Source organism: Symphalangus syndactylus, chromosome 3, assembly GCF_028878055.3.
Source record: "Symphalangus syndactylus isolate Jambi chromosome 3, NHGRI_mSymSyn1-v2.1_pri, whole genome shotgun sequence".
NCBI lineage: Eukaryota > Metazoa > Chordata > Mammalia > Primates > Hylobatidae > Symphalangus > Symphalangus syndactylus.
Window position 1 is genome coordinate 128,647,371 of NC_072425.2, and position 14,761 is coordinate 128,662,131.

Below are 14,761 nucleotides of genomic sequence, written 5' to 3' on the forward strand. Positions count from 1 at the left end.
ATTCTCCCACCTCAGCTTCCCAAGTAACTGGGACCACAAGTGCATGCCACCACACCCAGCTAATTTTTTTTTTATTTTTTTGTGAAGATAGGGTCTTGCTATGTTGCCTAGGCTGGTCTCGAACTCCTGGGCTCAAGTAATCCTCCTACCGTGGCCTCCCAAAGTGTTGGGATTGCAGGACCTGATGAAGGTCACATAATTAGTGAGCCACCACACCTGGCCTAACCACTCGTTTTTAACAGTCCTTCCACTGCAAGTTTCCATCAGCTGGAAACAAACAAGAATGAAACAATCACCTCCAATTCTTTAATTACTGTTTAGAGGTTGCCCTTCACAACAGGTTGTGCCTGTTTGCTAGGGCTGCCATAACAAAATACCGCAGACCTAGTGGCTTAAACAACGGAAATTATTTTCTCACAGTTCGGGAGGCTGGAAATCAGGATGAGGGTGCCATGAGGGTTGCTACCTGGTGAGGCCTGTCTTCTTGGCTTGTAGCTGGCTGTCTTTTCACTGGCTTTTTTCTTTGTGCAAGTGTGGAGAGAAAGATCGCTGGTGTCTCTCCCTCCTCTTATAAGGACATCTGCTGTGTGGGATCAGGACCCCAACCTCAGGACCTCATTTAACCTTAATTACCTTCTTCAAGGCCCTGTCTCCAGATATAGCCACATTAGTGGTGAAGAGCTCAACTTGTGAATTTTGGCAGGACACAGTTCAGGTCATAACAAGTATTTGCCTATTGGAATAGTAACGATTTTCCCATAGGAAAGAACATTATTTTCATTTTAATGGTTCTGGAAAGCACAAAGTCCAAAGGAGAGATTCAAAGCACTAAACGTGTGTTCTAAAGAGTGATCACAATTGGTTGGACATAATCATTGTGTATTGACACTCTTAAAGAATATCTTATCTACAATGAACTCAAAACAAATTTACAAGAAAAAAACAAACAACCCCATCAAAAAGTGGGCAAAGGACATGAACAGACACTTCCCAAAAGAAGACATTTATGCAGCCAAAAAACATATGAAAAAATGCTCATCATCACTGGCCATCAGAGAAATGCAAATCAAAACCACAGTGAGATACCATCTCACACCAGTTAGAATGGCCATCATTAAAAAGTCAGGAAACAACAGGTGCTGGAGAGGATGTGGAGAAATAAGAACACTTTTACACTGTTGGTGGGACTGTAAACTAGTTCAACCATTGTGGAAGTCAGTGTGGCGATTCCTCAGGGATCTAGAACTAGAAATACCATTTGACCCAGCCATCCCATTACTGGGTATATACCCAAAGGACTATAAATCATGCTGCTATAAAGACACACGCACATGTATGTTTATTGCGGCACTATTCACAATAGCAAAGACTTGGAACAAACCCAAATGTCCAACAACAATAGACTGGATTAAGAAAATGTGGCACATATACACCATGGAATACTATGCAGCCACAAAAAATGATGAGTTCATGTCCCTTGTAGGGACATGGATGAAGCTGGAAACCATCATTCTCAGTAAACTATCGCAGGGACAAAAAAACCAAACACTGCATGTTCTCACTCATAGGTGGGAACTGAACAATGAGAACTCATGGACACAGGAAGGGGAACATCACACTCTGGGGACTGTTGTGGGGTGGGGGGAGGGGGGAGGGACAGCATTAGGAGATACACCTAATGCTAAATGACGAGTTAATGGGTGCAGCAAACCAACATGGCACATGGATACATATGTAACAAACCCGCACATTGTGCACATGTACCCTAAAACCTAAAGTATAATAATTAAAAAAAAAAAGAATATCTTGATAATATCTGCTTCCTTGGTATAATGACCGTCTATTTATTTAATAGTTGCTAATCAGCTGTGTGATGCTGAGCATGCTGTCTGTATATTTATACCCTCTCTTGTTCCAAAAAGACTCCTTTAGTCCCCTCAGTGATCACAAGACTCCTAAAACCCACCATATTTCCTAGGAAGTGATTGTCATAACAAAAAGCGTTATTCCTTGATCCTATCCTTTATTCCTCTAACCGAGTTCACAGTCAGTTGTAGTAGTCCAGGTCGGATGTGAACACTGTCAAGGACAATGTGCTACGCTTGGTCTGGCACAGCACCGTCTGGCCATTTAAAGCATCCGAGCTAGTGAGAGTCAGGGACGGAGCAGCATGTCGTATTTAGGGCATGGGCATCTCATTTCCATACAGCACCCTCGGTCATGTGTTGCCCTGATAATTTAGACTACTTTCATAGAGAAGGAGCAGTCTAATAAAGTTGGGAAGTAGAAATCAATTCTTCAGTTTTATCCTTTGATTGAAAAGCTATTGATGGGGGTAAGAAGAATGTAGCAAATATACTTTAGTGGGAAGTGTAAATTTTACATATTGACTAGATAAAAATTTTACATAGTAGCTGGATAATTTAAATGCCTGATATTTGAAAGGAAAAAGTTGTTTAACCTCAGAAGTGGCACAGAACATAAGCTTGGGGAATGACAACACAAGGAAAGCTATTTCTTTATCACACTGTGAATGGTATGCAGTTGTTTACTTGTTTGTTTGTTTTGGGGCATCCATACCATTCTGACACTTTGCTAATGCTACTTTATCTTATACAGTATAGCCAATGATATTAATATTGGAATATACCAAATATAAAGTATGTTGAAAATATATTCAGAGTATATTCAAATATAAAATATATTTCTAACATATCCCCCCATCCTTGAAAATCATCAATCCGAGATTCTAACTAGGAACCATTAGTATTTGAGAACGAGACTGCATTCATTTTGCAGTCTAATTCTTACATTCTTGTGATCATTTGGAGGCTTTAGGAAGAAGGGGAAAGGAGGAATTAATGTTTCTGAGTTAAGGACATTGCATGTTACCTTTTACAGTCCTGACTTCACTGTGAAGTTGGCATTGTGCTCTCACAGTTGAAGAAGGTAAGTTTCAAAGAAGTTAGGAAACCTGATTAAGATCACACAATTTGTAAGTGATGGAGCCAGGAATCAAACTCAGGTCTCAGGAGAGGAGAAGCTAGAATCTCATACCATTTTGTCCCTTTGATTTGTTTGAATTTAAAATTCACCATCTTGTATCCCTTGAAATAACTATAGCCGGAAAAATTTAGGCTGTCCTTCTGCCTTTCATAGTCTAGTATGATGATTGTTTTCTCAGATGTGGTGCAGTGCCTGTTGTATTCAAAACACATCTAATAAATTATTCTGGTAGTTTTGAAGGGATGGTGATGAAAGGATCATTCAGCAGCTTCATCTTTAAAATCAATCTTTGCCAATTGTCATAAGGAAAAATTCTCTTTTAAATGATTTTTTGTTTTTGTTTTTGTTTTTTTTGAGACAGTCTTGCTCTGTCGCCCAGGCTGGAGTGCAGTGGCGCGATCTCGGCTCACTGCAAGCTCCGCCTCCCGGGTTCACACCATTCTCCTGCCTCAGCCTCCCAAGTAGCTGGGACTACAGGCACCTGCCACCACGCCCAGCTAATTTTTTTTTTGTATTTTTAGTAGAGACGGGGTTTCACCATGTTAGCCAGGATGGTCTCGATCTCCTGATCTCATGATCCACCTGCCTCGGCCTCCCAAAGTGCTGGGATTACAGGCATGAGCCACCGCGCCTGGCCTTAAATGGTTTCTTAAAAGAAGCATTTGTAATGCTTGTTTCCCTGGAGTAGTTAACAAAGGAGACGTGAGAACAGACTTCAAACCATCAGGAGCTTTCTATAGTGGGTTGACTTCAAAAACATAGCTTACAGTAAGCGTCTCTCCTTCCACTGGGACAGCAGGCTGAGTCCAGGCTGTGCCTCTCCTTGAAGGAAGGAAGATGTTCCTGTCACCCCATGTGACTGCTGCTTCTCTTTCTTCCTCTTCGCATACACCCTTACCAATAAATATATACCATCTCACCTACACCAAAAAGGCAGGTAGGGCAGGCAGAGACACAGCACTGACTCCAGCGTCCCTTGTGTTGTAGTTACTTGTGGGTGTGTATATATCTGTCCCTGGTTTAATTTTGAGCTCCTAGGATTTTTCTATTCTTTATCTGTCTGGGTGTTATATTTAAAGGAAGAGACAAATATGTTTGTTGAATTGAACGAGGAACATTCTTGATTCCTCACAAAAGCTCGCTTTCTTGTCACCTGCATGAAAGTCAAGCATCCCCTCATGAGGCAGAAATGAAATTCTGTACAACCTCTTTCAGAGTAACCGATTGTTGAGTCTGCTTCAGATCACTGCCTGCACCATATATATATTTCACAAAATCTTTCTGGAGTTTCCAATAAATAAATATTCATTCTTTAATTGCCACAGGAAGAATTATTTTATTCTTAGAACTTTGTGTATTTATAGAGAAGGTATTCATGTTCCCAAACTGTCTGTTCTTGCCATATTTACAGGCACAGACTGTGGGGCTCCCAATGACCATGCATTCACCAAACATGAGGCTGCTGCGATCTGCCCTCCTCCCCCAGGCATCCAACGTGGAGGCCTTTTCATTTCCAGCATCTGGCTGTCAGGCGGAAGCTGCATTCATGGAAGAAGAGTGTGTGGACACTCCAAAGGTACGGCTATGTTTGAGAGTCTCGGAACTGGCAGTTTGGTGAGAGATTTCAGTTTGGTCCACAAGTGTTGTACTTTGGCTTTACTGAACTTTATCATTTCCTTAAGTCACTCAGGAGTGATGCTTTTGTGGAGAAAAACTTAAGAACAGTGTCCAGGCTCAACTCTTGTCAGTGTTTATCATTATGACCATTACGTAATTTGTCAGACCTCGTGGACTTCTGAAAAGCCCTCCCCATCTTTCTCCCTCACTAATTCCTTCTCTTTTCAAGTTTCCAGATCTCTCACAAGTGTTTGGTTGGTTTGTTTGTTTTTTCCCTAACAAATTAATGCTGAAAACAAAAAAATTAACTTTCATGCCAAATTGGGCTTTGATTACTATTGCCGCTCTTCTGCATAGGTACCTCAGGTACAAAATGATGGGCCATCTTTTGTGATCAGTTATTCATGTCTTTTTGTCCAATTTGGAAATGTTTAAAAGTTAGTGTGCTGGGCCAGGCACAGTGGCTCAAGCCTGTAATCCCAGCACTTTGGGAGGCCAAGGCAGGCAGATTGCCTGAGCTCAGGAGTTCCAGACCACCTTGGGCAACATGGTGAAACTCCATCTCTACTAAAATATAAAAAATTAGCCACGCGTGGTGGTACACACCTGTAATCCGAGCTACTCAGGAGGCTGAGGCACAAGAATGGCTTGAGCCCAGGGGGCCGAGGTTGCAGTGAGCCGAGATCGCAGCACCACACTCCAGCCTGGGTGACAGAGTGAGACTCCATCTCAAAAAATTAATAAATTAATAAAAATAAAAGTGTGTGGAATGAAGTTGGCATTTAGGATACAGAAGATGACAGCTTCTCTCATTCATGGATGTTTCTTTAACTTCCAATGTGTATTATATATACGTAGCATAAGCGATGTATAGAAGATCATAATAATGGGTACTAGAGTGTCATAGAAAACACAGGTCTTGGAGCGTGTTCGAAATAGACCTCCTCTTAGTGTGAACTTGAGCCACGTAACAAAACTCTTTGAACCTCAGTTTTCTCTTATACAAAATGAGAACACCAACTTTATGAGACTATTATGAGGATTAATTGAGATAATGTGTGTGAGGTTTGGGACAGATTATAGATACTCAATAAATAATGGTTTCCTGTCTTTTTAGCCTCTTTAGGTAATAAAAAGATGAGTGAGACATGAACTCTGCCTCTCAGAGTCCACTATAGCCTAACAGAAGAAACATTATACGTACTGAAAGACAGCGCCAGGTGCTGAATAAATTGATAAAAGATAAAATATGGGCCGGGCACAATGGCTTACGCCTGTAATCCCAGCACTTTGGGAGGCCAAGGCGGACGGATCATGAGGTCAGGAGTTCAAGACCAGCGTGGCCAACATGGCGAAACTCCGTCTCTACTAAAAATACAAAAATTAGCTGGGGGAGGTTGCGGGCACCTGTAATCCCAGCTACTCAGGAGGTTGAGGCAAGAGAATTGCTTGAACCCAGGAGGTGGAGGTTGCAGTGAGCCGAGATCGTGCCATTGCATGCCAGCCCAGGTGACAGTTCAAGACTGCATCTCAAAAAAAAAAAGATAAAATATGATCAGTCCTTTAAGGAAGTATAAATCAGAATGAGGCAGGGGGAGTTGCTTTTAGCTGTTTGATCAGGAAAGTCCGGTTTAACTGTCAGAACTGGGGATTGAAAAGCGGGTAGACCCAGGACAGGTGGCTGGAAACCGGGGGTGGGGAGTGATGTCTACAGTGGAGACAAGACTAAAAAAGCAAGTACTAGGGAAGCCTAAGTCCATCTCCGTAGAGAAGGGTTCAGATGGTCTGAGGAGAAGGGCACATGCAGGGAAACTGTGTGAAATAAAGGTGGAGGAGGTTAGCGTTGAATGGCAAGCCAAGAAATTTAGATGTTTTCCCTAAGCGAGTGCTTTCAATATGGGGATAGGGTTTGGTATCAGTTGAAACAACTGAAGGAACAGTTGTTAGGGGAGTAGGAAACTGCTGAAGATATTTGAGCAAGGAAGCTCTTGGATCCATGTTGCACATCAGAAAGTTAGCCTGCATATCACTGTGTGTGCCCCAGTGCAGGGGAGAAACTGGTGACCAGGAAGACACGTTAGAGCATGTGTCCAGGAGGGAGGTGATGGGGCCTGAATTAGAATAGTGGCCATGAACCTGGAGGGGAGGGGATGATAGAAATGAGATGGTGCAGATCAAATTGATAGAATATTAAGGTCTAAGGAGAAGTCCAAACCAGTAACAAGATTTTGAGCTTAGATGGAGGGTGAGAGCCATTATCAGAAATGGAGAACTAAAGGCAGGGCAGATTCAAGAAGGCCAACCATGAGTTCAGCCAAGTGTAGCCCACAGCAGGCAGCTCAGTGCGAGGCTGTCACAAGGCGGTGTTGAGCTGAGTTGTTGACCAAAAGGATTTAGTGTCTGGGCCCCTAAGGATGAGTCCACTGCCTGGGGGCAGTCTTTCTTCTCTGCCTGTGGTTGCTACTGCAGTCCCACTCAGAAATTTAGACATAAATTAAGGCAGCATTATTCATTTATTTTAAAGATGTAATTCCCTCAAAAGAATTAAAATGCAGTTGACTAAAGGCTTGTCTGTGAGAGCATCAGGCCTAAAACACAGATTGGGTACTGACTGCTGTATTATATAGGGCAAGCTATTTTTAAAGCTTGTGATTGTTACTGTAACCAGAAAACAGGCAGGAAATGAATGATTTTGCAAAAGATATAGACAGGAGCTAGATGGTATATTTGCATTTGTAGGAAGAGCAGTGCCACGCTGGAGCTGGTCACCCACACTGGCAATGCCACGCTGGCACTCAGCCAGGCCATAGACATCCTCCGGGCTTCTTTGTGGACCGTTTTATTTATGTCAGCAAAAATGCTTATCCCTCTTCCCTCCCTAAGACCTCTTTCTTGGGGCCCATAAATAAGTGCACACGCACACACAGAAAAACTATCAGAGACACAGTTCCCTTTTTATTGAGACTGCCTCATGTGCATTTACTGTAACACGCATTTGTTGTTTTCTGATTGATGCTTCATAGCTGCGTGTATTGATACTTGCATTTCTCCTCTCAACTGGGGACAGGTATTGTGCATCTCAAAGAGACTTCAGCTCTCCTTCCCTCCCAGAAATCTTCAGTGCTTCAAACTGTCAGTAAAATCCCTTAGGGAGTCTGAATGGAAACTTTGGTTTGCAGTTTCAAAAAAATATTGCCTTTCTGAGATAGTCGCCCAACTCTAGATAAGAATGGTTGGATCAGGTGCTCCAAACAGGAACTGAGATCCACAGGTGACATGGGGGCCATATGGGAGGGCAGATGCATAAACCCTGTAGAATAAATCTCCTTCAAGTATCTCTTTTTAATAAGGAATTTTGTATACATACATATACACACAAACTTGAGTCATTTTTATTTTATTTTTTTTTTTGAGATGGAGTATCACTCTTGCCACCCAGGCTAGAGTGTAGTGACATGATCTCAGCTTATTGCAACCTCCGCCCCCCGGGTTCAAGCGATTCTCCTGCCTCAGACTCCGGAGTAGCTGGGACTACAGGCGCCTACCACCACACCCAGCTAAGTTTTGTACTTTTAGTAGAGATGGGGTTTTTGCCATGTTGGTCAGGCTGGTCTCGAACTCCTGCCCTCAGGTGATCTGCCCGCCTTGGCCTCCCAAAGTACTGGGATTACAGGCATGAGCCACCATGCCCAGCCCATTTTTAGCATTTTTATTTGAAATATAATAAAAGGATTTTCTGAATTATCCCCTTCATAGCTGGATAGCAGAAGGGAACTGTGAGGGTAAACCCTGAAAATGCAGATACAGTGGAGGTGTTTTGTGTCTACTTACATTTTTAATAACTTTTTTTATGACAAAGGTAGTACACACAAGGTCTGAAAAGGATACACATCTGGCCAGGTGCGGTGGCTCACGCCTATAATCCCAGCACTTTGGGAGGCTGGGTGGATCACCTGAGGTCAGGAGTTCAAGAACAGCCTGGCCAACATGGCAAAACCCCAACTCTACTAAAAATACAAAAATTAGCCAGGCATGGTGGTGCGTGCCTGTAATCTCAGCTACTGAGGAGGCTGAGGCAGGAGAATGGCGTGAACCCGGGAGGTGGAGCTTGCAGTGAGCCGAGATCGCACCACTGCACTCCAGAGCCTGGGCGACAGAGCAAGACTCCATCTCAAAAAAAAAAAAAAAAAAAAAAAAAAAAAAAAAAAAAGCTCAACATCACTGATCATTAGAGAAATGCAAATCAAAACCACAATGAGATACTATCTCATGCCAGTCAGAATGGCAATTATTAAAAAGTCAAGAACAACAGATACTGGCCTGGTTGTGGAGAGAAAGGAACGCTTTTACACTGTTGGTGGGAGTGTAAATTAGTTCAACCATTGTGGAAGACTGTGGCAATTCCTCAAGGATCTAGAGGCAGAAATACCATTTGACCCAGCAATCCCATTACTGGGTATATACCCAAAGGAATGTAAATCATTCTATTATAAAGATACATGCACGAGTCTGCTCATTGCAGCTCTATTCACAATAGCAAAGACATGGAATCAACCCAAATGCCCATCAGTGATAGACTGGATAAACAAAATGTGGTACATATACACCATGGAATACTGTGTGGCCATAGAAAGGAATGAGATCATGTCCTTTGCAGGGACATGAATGGAGCTAGAAGCCATTATCCTCAGCTGAACAGAAAACCAAACACCACATGTTCTCACTTATAAGTAGGAGTTGAATGGACACATGGAGGGGAACAACACACACTGGGGCCTGTTGGTGGGGGCAGTGGGAGGGAGAGCATCAGGAAGAATAGCTGATGCATGCGGGGCTTAATACCTAGGTGATGGGTTGATAGGTGCAGCAAACCACCATGACACACATTTACCTATGTAACAAACCTGCACATCCTGCACATGTACCCTGGAACTTAAAAATTGAAGAAAAAAAAAAGAACCTGCTTATATGGCTTATCCTATAAGAAATGTCTGGTAAAATTTTGACGGAGGCCGTTAAGTGTAAGGATGCTCAATAGATAATTACTTAATGATCTTCTTTTCTCTGTTGGCTTATTCATTTCTAAACCATTCTTGGCTAGTTTTAGAAAATTGGATTAGTAGAGAGTTAAGGAGCTTAGAGGTATGAATATAAGTTCTCAAACAGCCATTCTTTCTTGCAAGAAAACTATTAAGTTTAGTCAAAAAGGAAAGTTTATCTGGGGAAGGACCCAGGAGAAAGCAAGAGTTGCTGGCCAGGTTTCAGAGTTTTGCTTTCTGTTGCCATGGGGAAGGTTGGCCAGTGTGGAAAGGAAGCATTTACCACTCTTCCTCTTAAATGACCGCTCATCACTTTAAAACCTTGTAATGCATTAGCCACCTTACCCGAGTGAGGGCTATAGCCCAGAATGGATTTTATGGAATAACCTTCCCCTCCCTGCAGCAAACAAAGATCTGAGTCACCCTAGTCTCCTTCTCCAAATAAAGGGCCTCGCAGCGCCTTCAGATTGGCTGCCATAAGAGGAAAGTTTCCTGTGTGTCTGGCAAAGGGAAACCCCACACCACCTCTCACATACATGAGCTTCTGCTTCCAAAGGAAACAGTAGCGCTACCCAGTGTTTTCCAGGTGAACGTACTGCTTGGAACTCAGCGTCTGATGACTGGCTGTTCCTGAGCAGCTATTCATAGGAGAAAATGGATTGATTTCCACGGGGGAATAGTTAAGGTAATGAGGTAAATAATTACCTCCTCACAGGGGCCTTTACCAGCCAGAACTTGCAACCACAACCCCCCGCCAGTATGCTGTTCTGCCTGCCATTAGGCAGTTTGCATGGCAACTGCATGGGAAGGGCCAGTGCTTGTGGGGAGCTGTGCTGCGCTCACCCCTGTGGGATAGGAACCATCGATAACGTATATGTTGCTGGAGAAAACAGAATTCAGTGCACTGGGGCTTATTAGCCTCTGCTGGAATTTTGGGCCAGTGAGCCCTTTGTTATTCGACAATGGAAGGCTTTGGCTGTCTGCCATTTGAATTTTTTTCAATCCTTTTTGTGGTATCAGTCTGTCTATATAGAATTCTTACTTTCCATTCCCCAGGCAATAGAACCAATTAAAGACTAAATCAAATGGTCAGGTACTTGAATTATGAACATAAAAGTCTTTCTAAAACCTTCCAGTATGTTTATGGTTGAAAAAAAGAAGAATCTTGGTGACTACCTTTTTTTTTTTTTTGCAATGAGCCATGTAGTTAAAAAAAAAAAAAAAATTCATCTTCTCCCTCTTCATTTCCCTTACTTGAAAAAAAAAAATAACTGGGAGGCCTCAAACTAATATACCCCTGTTCTTCTGGAAACCACTAAAAAAGTTGTTTATTGTAATAATGATGACTCAGAGAAACCTGGGCAGCAGTGCCAGTTTGGGTCGTCATGGGCTTCTGTCTCTCTCTGAGTCCTGCAGTTGACTTGCCTTCACTTCTAATCTATGTGTTGTCATGCATAATAAATATGTGCATGTTTAAACATTTTACTTAATTTCTAGTTTGCCACAAGTCTTGACATGTTTTCCTCTGTGGATTTTTCTGTCTAAGCAGTGCAGAAACTGAGTTCCTCTCTCCCCTGGCGTTTAGGTCAATGGCTGTCTGCTTGACCCTGTGCCTCCTGTCCTGGTGCGGAAGGGATGCCAGTCACTGCCCAGCAACATGATGGAGACCTCCATTGACGAAGGGCTGGAGACAGAAGGAGAGGCCGAGGAAGACCCCGCTCATGCCTTTGAGGCATTTCAGTCCACACGCAGCGGGCAGAGACGGCACACTCTGTCAGAAGTGACCAATCAACTGGTCGTGATGCCTGGGGCAGGTACAGTAGAGGAGTAATACTAGCTTGAGCCTTCATGGTATCATCTCATACTCCAATCGCCAACAAGTGGTCATGATGCCAGCCAACTCCTAAAATTGAGTCGATAGCTTATTCCTTTATGGAGCAGATTCAGCAGGTATAGCAGACACAGCCTAGCAGCAGCTATCAAAGGTGAATTGAAATGTCTCTGAGTTGGCTCCCATAGTCCCCAGGATTCATCTGGGTGCCACGTGATTGATCAGGGACTCTGGCTCTTTTGGACTGCTGAGATCTTACAGATGCCACTTCTGGAGTGTTTTCCCCACTAAACTTGAAGATGACTAAATTGGCCAGTAAAAGGGCTCTAAAAAGATGCTTTGATTGGAAATTAAGGACATGGTAGCTGTCAAGACTCAAGCTGGTTATGCTTTGTACCCTATGTTCCAAGAAGATGCTACTGCTGTTGGTTTTATCTGTTCTGTTTTCTCTTAAAGGGAAAATTTTCTCCATGAATGACAGCCCCTCCCTTGACAGTGTGGACTCTGAGTATGATATGGGGTCTGTTCAGAGGGACCTGAACTTTCTGGAAGACAACCCTTCCCTTAAGGACATCATGTTAGCCAATCAGCCCTCACCCCGCATGACATCTCCCTTCATAAGCCTGAGACCCACCAACCCAGCCATGCAGGCTCTGAGCTCCCAGAAACGAGAGGTCCACAACAGGTCTCCAGTGAGCTTCAGAGAGGGCCGCAGAGCATCAGATACCTCCCTCACCCAGGGTGAGCACTTCCTCCTCTGCTGTTTGAAACTTGCGTCGTAGGAGAGCGGTTTCTTGCCAAGTTGGTGTAGTCACCTGTGGTCACTGAAAGGCCTTGTATTTTAAACTGTTTGGTCTTGGTGCTTTCTTTCAGGAATTGTAGCATTTAGACAACATCTTCAGAATCTGGCTAGAACCAAAGGAATTCTAGAGTTGAACAAAGTGCAGTTGCTGTATGAACAAATAGGACCAGAGGCGGACCCTAACCTGGCACCAGCGGCTCCTCAGCTCCAGGACCTTGCTAGCAGCTGCCCTCAGGTGGGTACCTTGGGCCCTTCCCTCAATGGCTCTGTGAGGATGAGGTGTGAGTTTGTCCTGAAGATGGTCATTTTCACTTAGAGGATTTCCTCCAGTCCTGGAGCAAACAGGTTCTTTGGGAAAACCCACAGCTTCTTTGCCTTGTTATTGCCACCTGCCACTGACGGGTTCAACCCATCCATGCTGCTTCCAAGTGATCAATACCAGATGGAGGCCTGGACACTCTCAAGCTGTTTTTGGCTCACAGGGCAGAGTACAGATGAGTGACCTCTTACAGTCGCCCTTGAACTCCCCTTCTCCCGCCACACACACACAAATGAAAAATAATGAACTACACCCAAATGAGAAGCCTCTCACCACACTTTTGATGTGGTATCACTTTAGTAAATATTACAAGTGGATTATTCATACTAAAAATACAATAAATACTGCTACTTACCTGATTTTATTTTGAGCCTATTTTCAGTGCATCCAAGAGGATTATAGTTCAAGGCCCACATGAAGGCCATGGCCTCCTGGTGACACCAAGAGCCTTTGCTCTAGTACTGACTAGGTAATTGTTAACTAGAGATAATACATGCATAAATGTTCTGCAGAGTAATGAGCCCTCAGCCTACTGGCTCTGTAAAAGCTTTGAGTATTAATAAGTCAATGGAGTTGGAATTCCTCTTGGACATTTGCAAAGGTGCTTCAGCTAAGAACTGAGACGTTTTTCCCCATGGGGAATTGAAAATTGTTTCCACCCCCTTGCTCCTCAGGAGGAGGTTTCTCAGCAGCAGGAAAGCGTCTCCACTCTCCCTGCCAGCGTGCATCCCCAGCTGTCCCCACGGCAGAGCCTGGAGACCCAGTACCTGCAGCACAGACTCCAGGTGGGTCCTTCTCCTTGCGAGTCCACCTCACTCTGCTCATCCAGGATCTGTTCTTCTGCAAAGCAGAAACCTGTTTTGCCTGGCATTTATTTAGGGTAGCTGCTTGATTCCTTATAGGCAAGTAGCTCTGACTCTGTACTTGCAGTTTCTAGAAACGTGTTCAGGTTTAGCTTTATGCTGTGTGTTGGTGGTGGGAAAGGCTTTGTCCTCAAGCCCCACGAAAGGATATGCCACTGAGGGGTGGGAACGGGAGACCTGGCTTCTTTCTTTCTAATTGTATTCCTCTTAATGAGTAACGAATAAAATGAAAACCTTAAGTCTGCAGAATTTCTACATGGGCTTTCTATGTTGGTGCATAAAAATCTTAAAAAAGTGATAAAGCATAGATCCCATAAAGGATGAATCATTCATTCAGCGGGTGCTGGGGCCTTTGCTCTCAAGATCTAACTCCACCTTTCTCATTGCTTTTTAATGTCCATGAGCCTCACAGTCCTAGTGGACTTTTGGAAATGGAGTGGAAAAAGGAAGTAGGTGAGGTCAGAGATGGCCCAGGCCTGCAGGCCCGATGCTCTTTCAGGGCCTCAGGGAGTAAATGTCAGTCCCTTCACCCCATGTGGATTCTGTAGAATACAGTTGGATTCATCCTGCAGGCAGAAGCACATCTGATGACTGCATCCTAGGTGACAGCACATTGTCACGCTCATGTTGTTTTTCTGCTCTTCCAGAAACCCAGCCTTCTGTCAAAGGCCCAGAACACCTGTCAGCTTTATTGCAAAGAACCACCGCGGAGCCTTGAGCAGCAGCTGCAGGAACATAGGTGAGAAGGGGACTTTGGCCAAAGAAGTTGCTTCCTTTTCTGGAAGCCTTGAGAACACTGAATGTGTTGTCCTTTCCCTCTCACATTTGCCACTACTAGGAAAATAGGTTTTCTGCATGTGTCACAGGCCCTCTGAGCATGATGACTAAGAGGATATCTCAGTATCCATGGAGGATGGTCCTGTCAGGCACTGGCAGCCCTACGGTGTACTTTGTTTTCCTTTTCTTCTAGCGTTTCCTCTTTGGGGTATGACTAGCTCCAAGCTTTCAGTCAGTGGCCCAAAGTATGGAGGTGGGGTAGGCGGCACAGGAGCCTTCGGTCCTCCCTTACTATCATGTGTGCCCACGGCCTCGCTAGTAGAAGCAGCTTGGCCAAGGTAGACCTACCCTAATCAATCCATCAACTGCAGACACTTGCAGAGGCCAAGGTGTGATTCTCTCCCCTTCTAGCCTCTCCAGAAGGTAAATCATCCTCTTATTGTATAAAGGGAAAAACTCGGAGTCAGAGAAAATGCATTCCTGCTCACGTTAGCACTGAAGGATCAT

At 43.9% G+C, this 14,761-nt stretch overlaps 1 protein-coding gene across 2 annotated transcripts in view; it reads left to right on the plus strand.

Annotated features, from left to right (window-relative positions):
- The window catches only part of SIK2 (salt inducible kinase 2), a 132,943-nt gene that overhangs the window by 110,658 nt on the left and 7,524 nt on the right, over positions 1-14,761 (plus strand). For both annotated transcript variants that reach the window (XM_055273048.2, XM_055273051.2), the window contains 6 exons: positions 4,418-4,582; positions 11,248-11,476; positions 11,950-12,234; positions 12,367-12,530; positions 13,289-13,399; positions 14,125-14,216. In XM_055273048.2, coding sequence (XP_055129023.1) covers positions 4,418-4,582; positions 11,248-11,476; positions 11,950-12,234; positions 12,367-12,530; positions 13,289-13,399; positions 14,125-14,216 — 1,046 coding nt within the window. The remainder of the gene's footprint in view (positions 1-4,417; positions 4,583-11,247; positions 11,477-11,949; positions 12,235-12,366; positions 12,531-13,288; positions 13,400-14,124; positions 14,217-14,761) is intronic.